Source organism: Nuphar pumila, chromosome 5 (genome assembly GCF_984573655.1).
Source record: "Nuphar pumila chromosome 5, dmNupPumi1.hap1.1, whole genome shotgun sequence".
NCBI classification, from domain to species: Eukaryota; Viridiplantae; Streptophyta; class Magnoliopsida; order Nymphaeales; family Nymphaeaceae; genus Nuphar; species Nuphar pumila.
The window spans coordinates 14,969,677-14,985,080 of NC_143253.1; the positions used below are offsets into that span (position 1 = coordinate 14,969,677).

Here is a 15,404-nt window from a genome sequence, read left to right on the forward strand (position 1 = left end):
CTTAAAGAGTTGATATTGGGGCGAGGCTAGGTGGAGATTGAGACGGGAATGGGGCGGGGTAGGGAAAAGCTTAAGTCCATCCCCGCCTTCATCCCTGCACGGGGATAGATTTTAACCATCATCCCCGCCTCCATGCACTTCTTCCTCGGTCCAAACGGGGTGAGGCGGGGCCGAGCTCCATTGTCCCCCGGTCCACTGCCATCCCTAGCCCATACTCATCGTATTGGCAGAATTTTCGATACGCTGCAGGTCTGAATAGGCCGATACAGAATTATTCAGTTGAGTATTTGTATCGGCGATACAGCTGAATCGCTGGCTCAACGATTCAGACCGATACTGAAAACATTGGATACCACCACCCAAATGAGATGCTTGTATATTCAAATTTAGAGAAAAACAAATTTTGTTTTTTATATTTAAATATATAAAATAAGAAAAGGAAAAACGTATGAATTTCAAAGCTTGTTTGGATTATAGGCGTCTTTTCCTCACTACAGAAAACTATCTTCAACATGGAAAACACCCAACACCTCTGAACTGGGCTTTGGTGGGATAGAGGTTTTGCAAATTTGGGCTGTTCCCGATCCGACCCCTCCACGCATTTGCATTTAGCTGTTCTGGATCCCAAACATTTGTATCCCTAGTCTAGTCTGAAATAGGGGCATCAACGAGTCTGGTTTATCCAGAACCGACCCGAACCAAACCCTATAAGATCCGGGTATAGTGATAAATAAGAAGACTCAATTATGATCTAAGTTCGGACTAGTCCGATTAATACATGGACCTAGGTGTAGCTTGTGAAATTTTGTACCAGTCCTGGACCCAAACCCAACCCAAGTTTGGATTAAGATCTGCAATTTTTCAAAGTAAAAATGATAAAAAATATAGTCTTACCGGGTATAGTTTGGGTTTGGTTCATGTAGCTATTATCGGGTCTGGGTATGATTTTTCTTATAATGGACAGTATTAGACCCAGGTCTGGACATAATACCATACCCAAACACCTGGTCCAAGTCTGATTCCACCTGGGTTCGAACCAAACCCGACCCCTTGACACCCCTAGTCTAAACTAGTTTCACGGATAATAATGGATATGGATCTAGATGAGGCTAATCATATAATTAGAGGTGGTGCAAGCTCAATTTCGTCTTCTCTTCAAGGTCAATGATACCCCTTATTCAAACATAATGGGTCCCACAAGGGTAATTCAGTCATTTTAGAGAATGGAAATTAAGTTTAAATTTCAAATTCCTTATTTATTGCGTTGCTACAAACCCATATGGTTCGGACCCTCAACTCATCCAACGTTTAAGAACGGTGTCCACGCAACCCGAAGAGACGATGGCCGTCCGATTCGAGCAGTGTCGGTGACGTGGACGCATGACCGTCGTTCCGTCCTTCCCTTGACCTTCTAGTCTCCCGAGGAGACGTCTTTTCCTCTCTCTCTCGTGTTTTCCTCTGAACCCTAATTCCGGTTTTTTGTTTCCCGCTTTCGCTTAACAAAAGCGGTTTCGTGGGAGCTCGGGCTGATTCGGCCTAACGGGAAGCGGTTTTGTCCCTGCTCTTCCCGGGAAGGAGGTTTCCCAGGGCGGTTTTAAACCTGAACCGGGGTAGTTTCGTGGTTCGGAAGGTAGTTTTCACTGGTAATAATGGTTCTCCGAGTGTTTTGCCCTCCGGTCGGTTTTGATCCTTCTTGGTGGTTTTCGTATTCTCTCGTGTGTGTTGGCCGATCTGAATAGGTTTCTCGCTTCGTTCGAAGGTAGTTTTTGCTAAAGGGCGCGGTTTTATGGATTCATCCGTTTTTTGAAGGCTATAATGGCGGGTTTAGCTGCCGGTTAGCGGTTTCGTGTAGGTTTTGCGACGTTTGATGACGGTTTTAGGTATCGGCTAGTGGTTGGGGCGTTTGATGGCGATTAGGTCCCGGTTACGGGTTTTTGAAAAGATTTTGCAGCGTTTGATGACTGTTTCAGGGCTTTGTTAGCTGTTTCGTGAAGGATTTTAGGAAGATCTAAAGTGCTTTCAATGAAGGAAGTAGGTTTTGGCTCAGTAGGAGTGTTGTTTTTTTTGATCTGGAAATCGGTTTTCCGAAGACTAATAATTTTCTGGAATTCGAAAAGTTTTCTTTGTTTTTTGTTATCTATCCTATCAAAGGCAGATTTCAACAGAATATCATCTTATTTACTTGGATCTGGACGGTTCAGATTACCGATTTCTTCGCTTCAGAGAGCTGAATTTTCTAATGTTTTTATTATGCTCTCTCTCTCTCTCTCATTTTTTGATGTTTTTTTTCTGGCAATTCTTTCATTGTTTTGATTTCTAGACTTCGTGCTTTAAGCGGGGGTGGTCTATCACGAGCTTCTTCCATGCTTTCGTTTTCTTTCAATAGTTTTACATTATTTCAGGAACTATTTTGGAATCTGAAGAGTGTTTATTATCATTTTGCAGAGGTTTTAGGGTTCGGGTATTACTGTTTTTTTTCTTGTCGGGCCACTGGTGATCTGTAAGAAGGCTCCTTTTTGCCTTTGGCGGTTTTGTTTGATGAGACTGATTCTTATATCAAAAACATTTCCTGGGCGTTTGCTTTGGGTTTTGTTTATTTTAGTTTTTTGTCTTCTTCGTCGTGATCGTCATCACCATCATTTTTCTATCCATGTTTGTGCTGTCTGGAGAAGTTCTGTGTTGATTGAAGACTGTTTTTGGTGACACTTAACTTTGCAGAAATTTCTTTTAGGTTCTATTATCTCGTTGTAGATTCGATGAGTGTTTCTTTCCGCTTTTATTCGTGCACTAATATTCTCTGTGAACTCTTGTGTTGAAACTGACAATCCGAAGGTTTTACCTTCCTGTAAATTTGAAAAGTCTTGGATCCAATAGTTTGGCTGGTTGAAGGCCGATCAACCCTCAGAATTATAAATTTTTGGTACCATTTTGGTCTGTCGTTCAGGAAAATTATGTTGATTGATCTATGGTTCACGCCCCGGCATTGCTATTTTTTTACATGTATGTTTGTGTGGGTTTCTGGTGCTTCCCCTTTGAGCTGTGTATTGAGGATGGGTTCAACAGTTTTTGTTACTTTTGTCCTTGAAAATTTTAGTATAGAATTTAGAGTCAGAATGTTAATGGTGAATATTCTTGGATACTGACTGTGCCCTGGATGGCTGCTGATTTTTTATGCTGACGTTGTGAAAAGTCAAGTAGCTGGTATAGATCTTGAAGGTCAAAAGGCTGCTGCTCAAGGTTGTTGCCAATCAGGCCAGAAGAAAGCTGGCCCGATAGATTCCTGTGTATTGATAAATGAGTTAGCGGCAGTGTAAATCTAAACAAATTCTGTAGTGTAGAAGGCATTAATTGACTTGGTATGGCACCAATAGAGACATCTTAAGGGACCATTTTCACTACAGAATGCGGTGCTTCTAGAAAAGTATATTTAGATCATGGAGGACTTCCAGCTCCCTAAAATCAACAAGATCATAGTCTCCTCCATTCCTCTATGAATATTAAGTAAATGTCCTCTGTCAAGTGCCAATCCCATAGCATGTACAACTCGATACCCAACTCACTCTGGCCCCAGGTTCCACCCTTTCTATTCCTTGAAATGGAGTCATCAATGTGAAAGATCTCAAACCCACGTCGCTCTGTACCCAAAACAGATGCAAATGCTGTTTCTTGAATGAGGCCAGACGACTTCCAGAATCCATTTCTTTTTATTTTCAGTGTTATATTTTCCTGCTTTATTTTGTTGAAATCTAAATTATGTTATTTTTGGTTCTTGGTTGTTAGTATAAAAAGGGATCAGTTCTTTGTTTGACAGGCGCAAGTTTGTGGTGGCGGTTTAGGTTCTGAGCTTGGTTTTCTAATCTTTGCTTTTCTTTGTTGGTTGCTGTGGTGTGTAGAACTGGAGGGAGGTAACAAAGGCTTTTTCTGTGGGGATCTTTGGTGTGACTTAATGGCAACAGAAGTACAAACTGAGAAGTGTATCCTTTCTGTTTCTGTTGTATTTCTTTTTTGTGTACTAATGTTTTGAGGATCTAATATTCTTGTTGTGGTTTGGGTAGGCGTACTTACAATTTGATTTCTTTTGGTTATTTCTTTTATAGATAAGCTTTTCTTATCGTGGGTGTCTGAATATCATTTTATCTTATAATACTATTCTGGTTTCTCTTTTCTCTTGTAGGAAATGGGGGTTGTTTGTGCATTTAAGTTTTGGTGAATATGCTACGAATACTGTTTGGATTCTTGTTTTTTCTGTTTCTCTCCATTGGCCTTCTTCTTTAATCTGTTATAAGGCCTCTGCTGTATCAAGCCACATTTTTCACAAATGATTGCGTCAGTTTTTGTGGATTCTGTTGTTACATGCATCTATTGAAAGATCCAGTAATTTTGATTTGCTCATGTTTGAAGAGAGATTTTTTCACCAATGATAGCATCAGCATTTGTGGTGGCATTATGTTCGTTGCATCTGTTGTAAGATGCAGCAACTTAGGTTGGCTCATTTATCAGGTTGGGTTGTTCTCATTTTTCCCTTGGCATCTGTTAGCGGCTTGTTTGACTAATTTTTTTGGTAGTGTGGTGTTACCTGAATTCAATGATGGTCTAGCCATCATGTTTGTGTATTTTCTTCCCCAGACTCGAAAATGTTTTGTTGTCATGTAAGAAGTGGTTTGGAATCAGAGTCTCATGAATTTCCTTGAGAATGGATCAAGTGTGGCTTGTTATCTATCTGGTTTTGACCAAGTCTTTTGTGTCTAATAAAAATTCCCAATGTTATTTAGTCATTGGTGGACCATGACATCAAGAATAGATTTAGGTGTTGATGTCTATTTTTAGATGCCTGATTCATATTAGTTTCTACATCAAACTATGAAATATTCATTTAACCTAGTATCCAATTTGTGAACAACTCTATTTGGCTGGTTCCTTTTTTTTTTTGAATAAGCGATTAGTTACATAGTGTGTTCATCATTGGCCTTTCTCTCGTGGAAACCTTGACCTGTTGTTGTCCAGCTTTGGAAGAAATGATCCAAAATCTGAAAGTTGATCCATCCTCTAATCTTGCTGATTCAAAAATGGTATACACCCTTCATATTGTTCACACTGGATGTGTACTATTGAAAATTTTGAACAAGTTTTTGTTTTATCCAGTTTGCTTTTGGGCTCTTGATTGTCATCCTGTCCTTTACTGCGCTTCACTCTCTCTCTTAATTTTTATGAAAAGGTTTGCATGTCTTATGGTTACACATCCTCTCAGGTTCCTGCAAAAGATGGGAGTCAATGTGATGCAACCTCTTGTGTATCCTCAACAAGAGATGCCACTAGTAGTGCCAAGGGAAGTGATGCAGATCAGGAGTCTGTAAGTACAGAGAAAGGCATGTATTATCCAGCTAGCAATTACTATGGATATTATTATCCAGGTCAGTGCCAGGAAAATTAATAGTTTTTGTTTTTACTGTCAATTTCTTTTTGACATGGCTATTCATAATGCTCTTCATACATTTTCAGGATTTGATGGCTCTTTCGGGGAGTGGGGTGATCAGGGATATGTTCTTGGGGTTAATGGGCTAGATTTGCAATATCCCGTAAGTTAATTCTGTGTCTTCTTGGTCTCTTGGAGTATATACAGATCTACATGCTTTCTTCCTTTTTCCTGCAGTTATTCAGTTTTTTTCTTTTGCTTTATCTTTTTCGCTTCATTTAGTGCTTGTATTTAGGCTCTTGGCCATACCCGTTTCCTTTGGTTATGTTTTTCATATCTTTTTTGTACAATTATGCTGAGCCACTGGAGCTGGTGAGTTTCTGTTCATCTGTCTACTGCTCCACATGGTATTGATGAAGTTCAAGAAAGGACTTCTGAGTTGGACGATCCTTGCTTCTAAACTTGTAGAATGTGATTTTGTTTCTTTGCTATTCAAACAGGAGGTTTGTATTATTTTCTGCATGATGGTTTACGTTAATCTTTTATTCTTAGTATGACTGTTCTGTTTATTCTAAATCCCTTGTTGGATTTGCCATTGATTTTTGGATCTCATTATCTTTCACTTTTTGTGTAGAAATCTTCAGATTTTGGCCTTATTTGGGTTCTTAAAATGATATGTTGCTAACTCATTTCCATTTCCTCAATGCATCCATCTTTTTCTTCCCACTTGCTGCCAATATTTTATTTTGAGAATGGTAAATGCAATAATAAGCATAAGATATGGCAGCGGGAAGTTGCCTGGAACAAAGAGGGATAGAAATAAGAAAAACTTCAAAATTTCAAGTCTGTGTTGACCAATCCAAGTAAGGTCATCCCTGATCCATTTCTTCCTTGTGAATGCTCAAATGTCTCTTTGGATGAGAGCATGTACGACATCAAGTGAAGAACTCATACCATTGTATCCTGTTTTTTTGTACGATCCAAACATACCCCCAAGTTGATAATATCCACCATTTCTGGATTAGTATCCATTTCTGACCTAGTGACTTTGTGTCAATATTTGTGCATATAGCTTTGTCAGTGTCACATTCACATTGCACAGTTATACTCCGCACAAACAACCTGTTTCTCTGTCAATGTGATATCTGAACTACCTGTTTCTTTGTCAATGTGGTATCTGATTCTTGGGCCTCGGCTGCTAGAGTGTAGCTGTTTGTCTTATTGGCGGTGTACTTGGATGACATGTCTAGCTTTTATGTCATCCTTGTCGGAGATGTACCTCTTTTAATTGTATGAAAATCGTGCATTTAGTTGTATTCCTTGATTCATATGCTGTGGACCGAATAACTGGTAGTGATTGGACTGGAAATCCTGGTTTTGTCCTACTGTACCCGATCCTTGCAGCTGTCTGATTTTGGATTTCATTGCTTCTAAATCAAGGTCCCAATCTTGTCATGTTGAAACTTCTTCTAAATCATGGCCCAATCTTGTCGTGTTGAAACTTCTCTGAGCATCCATGTGACATGGGTGCTTCTGCACTCCCAAAGCACTGGTATTGCATCCGCACCTGTGTGACAGGTCCAGAATTGTTGCAGGGATTCACTTGGACCATGTTAGACTTACAGCATTTTTTGTTTAATCTGGAACTATAAACGTGTTTGTCATTAGTTTAATAAAAAACATGCTTTGGGTTGTTGAATTGAATTAATGAAAAAACTGGAACATATACTCATCAAGTTTTACTGTTATATGAATGGTTCTCTCTCTCTCCAAAAGAAGCACATCTGAGCATGAAAAAACCCTAATCTGATACACGTTTTCTACTGAGTAAACTCTGACAAACACACGTCCTAGTTTTACACATGTTGTATGTTCTTTTCATTACATAATTGCGATGTAGGGTCGGTGATTAGCTTATATTTCTCGGTATTCTATTTTTTGGTTGTGTGCATGTATCTGCAGCTTGGTTGATGCGCTGTATCCCTCCTTATATGGTGAACCCTGTAGTTGATTGGATAAACAGATGGTTTTGCTCCCTTACATGCAATGATTGTGAATTTCTGACTTTGCTATATAGTTGATCCGAGTCAATGATTGGGTTATCATTTGTGTGTGAGTATGTGCGGCATCACTGTTGACAATGAATCATATGTAAAAGAAAGCTGAAGCATTTAAACCCTGGTTATACTGGCTATTTTTGTTGTGTGACTGGATATTTATCTTAAAGTGCTTTAGCTCCTTGGTTCATTTTATAACTGGTTCCATCAGTTTATGATAATTTATTATGAACTGCCTTGATCTACGTCTTTTTGAAATTCAAAAAGCTGTGAAATATATTTTTTTGTTTGATGTCTCCTACTGACTGAATTTTGGCTTATCTAACTATATGTTTCTTCGTTCAGGGCATTCAAGTGGAAAATGGATCGGTTCTTTACTACATCCCAGGGTATGGATATGTTCAATCTCCATCAAGTCCTTATCTGCCCACACCTATGGCTGGTGTTGCTGGTCAATTTTTAGCCCAACATCCCTATTTTTCAAGCCCATTGCTCCCCCAACTTGCTCCACCTGGGTATCTTCCACCTCCAGTTCCGTATGGGTCTGAGGTAATGCCAGCTTACTCTTGGGATCCATCTCTTTTCATTGTTGATGGGGCACAAATAAATGGCATCAGTGGTGGTCCAGCGCTTTCCTGTCCAAAGTCAACTCTTCCTCCCTCAAAGCAGACTTCCATTTCAGCTCATGTAAAACCTACACCGACTGCAAAGTCGAGTACACAGTTAGAAGCAAAAGCCTCACCACCATCATCAGATTCGCTGCCCAATCAAGGTGGTATTCCTGTTGCCATGCCTGTGAACAAGGTAATTTTTTAGTTGAAAGTACTTAAAGCAAGTCATTTCCATTGCACACCCCTCCCTCTCTCTATATCTAATATTCCCCTTGATTTCTCAGGTGGCACAGCAAGGAGCTGATTTTCAGCCTACAGCTGTTCTTGCGAAGGGATACTTTCCCATCACCAAGTTCCCAACATATTCCAACCCAAGTAAGGGAGGACTCCTCTATTCAAGTAACCCGATGGGTTTCAAAACAAATGGGCAAGGATGGGTTGGAAGTGAAAAGCTCAAAGCAAGAAATAAGACAAGTGGAATCAGTGATTTTGACCTCTTTAATGAACAGAATCGAGGCCCAAGAACAAATAATGGCAGGAATTCTTGGGTTTCGGATGTGGATGTGGTTGAATGTCTGGGTTCAGACAATAATGGCAAAGGCAACAATTTTAATGTTGTGATAACGAGGGACCAGTGCAACCTACCAGATTTCCCTGTTAAGTATGATCAAGCTCTCTTCTTTGTGATCAAGTCCTATAGTGAGGATGACATCCATAAGAGCATCAAATACAACGTCTGGGCAAGCACACCCAATGGGAATAAGAGGCTTGACAGCGCATACCAAGATGCTCAGGAACGGTGCAAGGAGACATTTTTGAAATGCCCTGTGTTCCTTTTTTTCTCGGTATGGTCATTTGTGCATTTATTTGTTGGGTTTTCTTTGTTTTATAGCCATAAAGTAACATTTTGTCAGTCAGAATCAGGGTTACCAGAAACACTATAAGAGAGTGGGAAACACGTTTCCCGGGAAACCGTTTTGGAAACGGGAAACACTGCATTTCCGAAACCTTTGGTAAACACTAAAAAATTCATGGCAAACACTTGGGAAAACCGTTTCCCATGTGTTTCCTTTCACATTTCCCAACCGTTTTCCCTTTCGTGGGATACATTTTTTATTTTTTTGTTTAATTAATTTATTATATTACTTTTTCTTAAATGTTTCCCCTGTGTTTCCCATTTTACACACCCTTGAAAAACCTTGTTTCCTGTTTTCGTTTCCGAAGACGTTTGCATTTCCGTTTCCCTTTTTGGCAACCTTGATCAGAAGATACATACAGTGTAGGGAATTTATACATGGAATTTACTAGTTGATCTCTGGGTTTTTCATTGTAGTAAGTATTACTGGTAAACAAGATATGCATTTAGGCGATATACCTTTGAGCCAAGTTCCATATGCAGACAAGTTAATCATAGGAAGCGGTGGACTTGAGCCTATTCTAGCAGTGGCTCAAGGTTATGCATATATTTAGTACATATTTGTTGAGAATATCAAATGTTTTGTTGTTCTAGGGTTTAGATGGTCTTGAACTGTAAATCAATCTCATCTTGTTGTATGATTTTGGTATGAAACTTGCCACATGAGCTGGTTTATATAGTCAGTGAGCCAAGTTGATGTGTCTTTTCATTAAGAAGGAAAAATTTACTATTCAAGCATGAGTTTTCTGTATGTATTTGGTATTTTCAGATGTGAGATCGGTTACTAAGCGTGTTTGGATTTTGTGGTCACAGGTGAATGCTAGCGGTCAATTTTGTGGAGTGGCTGAGATGACTGGGAGAGTGGATTTTAACAAGAGCATGGATTTTTGGCAACAAGACAAATGGAATGGTTTTTTCCCTGTCAAATGGCATATTATAAAAGATGTCCCAAATCCACAGTTCCGGCATATTATACTGGAGAATAATGACAACAAGCCTGTAACTAATAGCAGGGACACACAGGAGGTATGCTTCTTTGTTGGATCTCTGACTTCGTTCATGGCGTTGCCGGTGTCCACCAGTCATGTCTAAACGGAACCCTTACTTCTAGAGTTTAATTTTCTTATATGAATCCTTTTTGTATTACTTTGGAGTAGGGCTCACCAGCTCAGGTGAAGCTTGAGACAATCTTTGGTTCGGGCCAGGTTGAATTAACTGTATAGTAATGCAGATGTAATATAATAGAGGTCCAGCTTTTGAACCTCCAACTTCCCGGGAGAGGGAACACCCTAATTAGTACATCAAGCATCTTAGTTTTGACATTGTCATACACTAATATATGCAACCAATAAATGGCTTAATATGTTTAAACAAAAGCAATAATTGAGATTAATTGAGCTTTAATCAGCCTGAGTGTGGTGCTTGGACTTGGTTTGATTAAGCTGACTAGCCTAATTGTAGTTCTAGCTTGGCTCTTTTTCTAGCGATCAGCCGTCAGTAGAGCTCATGTTTGTTGCGAAAAGCTAAGCTCTTTGTGCACGGGTGATAAGTGCATATTACAGTCACTGTTATAGATTTGAGAAATGCAAAACCTCTTTTAAATTACTATTTTGGCTTTGGTGCAACATTCCACAATAAAATCAGTTTTCAAAAAACTCCATGTTTTAATCATTTTTATTTAACATTTCCAATGTTTCCATTGACAAGATGCTTTTTAATTGTCCTGAAAATTTGCCTTCGATATTCAACACCTCCCCTCCCCTGCTTAGTGTTGCATGAAGTCCTTTTTAATCGTTCTTTAAACATTCCAGCCGCCATTTGTTAGGATAAAGTGCATGGTTACAGTCATTAAGGGATTTTACCTAGTGTTTGTTTTTCTAAGAACCTTCATTCTAAGTCCATGTGAAGAGGCCAACTTGCATCCAGTCCTGAGTGGGTCAAATGAAGCACAATTTCTCCTTTTGTCTATGCTTTTTTTCATTCCTTTAGGGCATGTTTGAAAACTGGGAACTTCTCCCCGTTCTCAGTGGGGCCTAACCCCCACCAAACACGACATTTTCCCCTGGGGGAAATTCCCCCAGCAGGGCAGCAAACACACCCTTAAGGAAGAAAACAAAAGGATAATATTTTTTAGTTGTGCCAAGAAGTTTAATTCTTGTTCTCTGTTTCAGGTGAAATATCCTCAAGGTATCGAATTGCTGAGAATTTTTAAGAACTATACATCGAAGACGTCCATATTTGATGACTTTGATTTTTACGAAAGTCGGCAGAAAGCAATGCAGGACAAGAGGATTCGGCTGCCTAGTCCTCATTTAGAGCCAGAGCAGGTATTGTAATAACCTTTGGTGTTTTTTTTTTCTGTTTTTGTTGGAGTAAATTTTAATTCATCTAAAAAAATTTACTCCACCAAAAAACATGCTGACACGGCATGTTTGTGAATTTAACTGTCTACAATATACTTGCAGATAGTGTTTTCCTGTGAATGACAAAACCCTAATTGTTCAATTGTGTCAGCATTAACCTTATTAGGGTATTTAGTCTATATATTACTGCATAGTTGCTGCAGTGGCTTATTTATTTTTTTGACTCGTGTTCAGCAAAAAATCGATGATGCTGTACCAGCAACAGCGAAGGTGCGAATCTCAAAGCCTATTGTTTTCAATGACGGTCAGTTGATGGGCTCAGCTGCCTCAAAAAAGAGCAAGGATGGACAACCTGCAGATGTTGATGCAAAAGTATGACCAGAGCTGGCAATGATTGGAGTCCTGATATAAAGCAGCTGGGACTGTTGCTGGTATGGTAACCCCTCATGTGCACTGCTGGAAAGTTGTATTTTGCTTACTGTAGAGGCGATTGATTACAGAGCCAAGCAGACCAGGAGCATTCTGGCCGTTTTGTGTCTGAAAAATGCGGAGTCTAACATTAAAGATCAAGATTCGGTGCCTCTGATCTTCTCGTCCTGCTCCTTTTGTTTCAGATCAGGGAGTGCTACCGGATGTATCCGGTAATTGGTGGTTTTTGTTTCTGGTTTTCATCTCTTGTTTACCATTCTTCTTTCTTTCTTGTGTTTTGGGTGTATGAATTAACATGTAGCTCTTTGAGTGTGTGGATGTGGGGTATGGCCCGGTGAGTGTTGTTTTGAGTATGAGCACAACTGGTTTTTGGTTGGGGTGCCTGTGCTTTGGAGGGAAGAAGCAACATTCTGGATCTTGTGGAAGGCCTTGTGTACCAAAAATTATGTAAGAGGGTAAAAAAAGGTGAAAAAATGGAGAATGCAATTTCTATGGTAAAATAAATTTGTGCATAATGCTTCCCACCCTCCCTCTCTCTATAAATCTCAGTTTACATATTTTGTTGGTTTACATATTCCAGTTTTCACACACACACACACACACACACATATATATATATATATATATATACATGGCCTTTATGTAAGCCTTACTGAATCTGATCTTCTTTGATCCTGGCTAGTTGATTCAGTCATATATGTGTTTGGATGAAAAAGCGATGCTGAACCCAGCTCCAACAAGCATAAAATAGCTGATTGATATACAGATTTGGGTATCCATCAGATTCCTGTTCGGTTTGAACTTGGATTCAGATTCTGACATAATACCTCAAACCGAATTTGTGATAAGTCTTCATTCTACCAAATCAGACTAAATGGGTTTGGATTGGATTCTTTCAGATATGCGATCAAAAACCATGGACTTCTGTGTGTGTGTGTGTGTTTGTTCCAGGTGCTAGATGATTCAATTTTGTCATTGAAGGCATCTCAAGAAATTTCAACTGCCAAAAGCCACTCTTTGCTCCAAAGCCAAATCTTGATGGCCTTAGAGAAATGCAAACTTTTGAGGTATCCACTACTGGCCGTGTTTAAACAGCTGTGTATCCGCTTCAGTCGATTGTATGTACAATCTAGTGTGTTTCTTTTTCTTTTTTCAATTTTTAGATAAAACTCTAAGCGTGCAAATATGATTTGCACAATTCATTTAGTAGGGATTGATTGACTCGATCATTGGATACTAACGTTTTCTCTGTTTTTTCCGGTGATTCAAAAATCAATGGCTGCCAACACGCTATTTTTTTTTATTAAAAAAACTTGTCTTTTATAAAAAAAAAATCATGATATAGGATTCATCCCTGGTAAATTGATCGAGCTGAATACATTTACAATCAATTGCGACCCATATATATCCTCTTTAAACCAAACCAATTAGCATACAAGTCGTAGTGCTTATGGAAAAAACCAACAGCATGAAGTTGGTTGCATTTAACAAGTGAAACAAACACTACAACGTTTTAATTCCTGATTTTTGGTTACTATCCATGCTTACCTAACTAAAGTTATTTGATAAGCAAATGATATGAGACATTTTGCCATTCAAGAAAGCTAAAAGAATTAATAAATATAGTATTGGTTCCGCTTCCTTTAAGAATCAGATGCTCGGTGATAAACTAATCCGTCAGGTATGCACTCACACAATTGGAAGTTCCTTTCTTTCTAAGATTCCATATATTGTTGTGATTTGAATACCTTGGAATAATGCCTCCTGCTGTATGACAGTAGAAGATACAACATCTTTGTTAAAACTACCAACATTTACCCATATATATGATTAGGAGTTGTATTGGTCTTATACGCTTTTTGACTTATTTTTTTTTTGTTATGCATTCACTAGAACCAGACTAAGACATCTTTTTTTTTTTATATTTTTATATAAAACGCTTTTTCACTTGGGGGGCATTTGTTTCGTGCCCTTTCCCGTATGGAAGAGGGCAACAAACACCTAATTAAAATTTTCTGGTGGGGTCACCCATCAACCAAAACAGCTCATCTCTGCAGTTTGGGTACTACTTGAACTCACTGATCTCCTTATGAGTGAGAGTCTGCAACGTCAGACTCATTTATTGCAAAAGAGAATGGGCTTTTTCATGAGAAGAATCCAACGTGCATTAGCTGTCCCACACCTTCTCACAATCAATGGAACGATCACTAAGGGTGCTTTGTTTGCTGAATTTACACATGAAAATGAGGGTTTACTTATGAAACCCTTCATTTTTTGTATGCAGGTGAAATAAACAAGCCCAACTTGTTTTCCCGTGGGCTCACAGTCATCATGAGTTTCTTTTCACATTGGCCATGCATTTACTACATAAATCCATACACAGAAAACCCCTCTTGGAATGAATTTTACCTACGCTTCTTTTTCACAAGGGATAGCCTTCTCATATGGGGGGAAGGTTTCTTTAGCCTATTCGAAACAGAATCGGTTCAGAATCTGTCAAATTCTGTTGTTTTCTTATTTTTTATTGTTTAACAAAAAATCTTCCAATTTGATTTTCTGGTTTTTATTTCAGCATTGGTTGAAACTTCCTTCACATCACACCTGCCCCAGTAAAGTGTCCACGGAAAGAATCCTGCGACGTGACTTTCCTATGAAAGGACCTTCCCTTTCATGGGAATGAAACGAACAGACCCTTAAAGCCGAATTAAATTGCTCTTTTTGGAAAAAAAATATTTGCAAAATGAAAGGTTCTATAAAGAAATGCTTCTAACAAAATCTTCAACAAGGATTCAGTTTCACCAGATCTAGGGTTTGAATCATGCTGGATTATGGATTCAAATCCTGTAGTTCCTATACATAGATTGACTTATAAAACGAGATAAAAAATTCTCATGCTTATGTCCAATTTTGGACGTCATTTAATAAAATTAAAAGCGAATTAAACCCATAAATATTATTATCAAATCTTTATAATCCATTTTCTGATGCGATTTTTTTTCTTGTCTTTTTTAATGCAAAACAGTTTTAAACGGGTAATGATTTTTTAGTGAATTTTTTCCGTTTGACGTATTGCTGACTATGGGTTCGACACTGCAAACCATACCAAAATGAACCATTTATCTAATCGGATCTAGAAGGCACTTGTTAAACGGATATAGGCAGTCAGGTACTCGGGAGTTGGGACCCAAAATCCAAAACCCTAAAAAGGGATAGGGCCATTTACATCACCCACTAGGCAGTCGGGTATTCTTAGGAATATCAACGGACCTGATTTTATCTGATAACTGACCAAAACCGATTTAGTTTAGACAGATTTGATTAGCCAAAACCATATCCAATTATAATCGGGTGCTGATATGGTTTTGATATTTTGGTTCTGAGTCCGATAAATATCGAGATTTGATAGATATTCAAATCCAATTATATGTAAAAAAACAGATATGATAAGAGCTTTTCACCATTCGAGTTCGAATCCAAATAGGAATCCGTTTAGCCAACATCCGTTTAGACCTGGGTCTGAACCCGATACCATACCCAAAAATCTGGTCCAAGTATGGTTCCATCTGGGTCTCAACCAAACCCGACCCTTGACACCCCTAAAGTGTTACACATCCT

The 15,404-nt window shown here is 38.8% G+C and overlaps 1 protein-coding gene across 2 annotated transcripts; it reads left to right on the forward strand.

Annotated features, from left to right (window-relative positions):
* The first annotated feature begins 1,289 nt into the window (after nucleotides 1-1,289).
* On the forward strand, nucleotides 1,290-12,293 carry LOC149836893 (YTH domain-containing protein ECT2-like). Of its 2 annotated transcripts, none has more exons than XM_090005645.1 (10): nucleotides 1,290-1,630; nucleotides 3,894-3,974; nucleotides 5,005-5,069; nucleotides 5,249-5,411; nucleotides 5,500-5,576; nucleotides 7,816-8,274; nucleotides 8,366-8,926; nucleotides 9,811-10,023; nucleotides 11,169-11,324; nucleotides 11,595-12,293. In XM_090005645.1, exons 2-10 carry the CDS (start codon nucleotides 3,947-3,949, stop codon nucleotides 11,736-11,738), a joined length of 1,866 nt encoding a protein of 621 aa, XP_089861771.1. In that variant the 5' UTR covers nucleotides 1,290-1,630; nucleotides 3,894-3,946; the 3' UTR covers nucleotides 11,739-12,293. The 2 variants fall into 2 exon arrangements, with proteins under 2 accessions (XP_089861771.1, XP_089861772.1); XM_090005646.1 differs by having other exon boundaries at nucleotides 1,527-1,643.
* The last annotated feature ends 3,111 nt before the right edge of the window (nucleotides 12,294-15,404 follow it).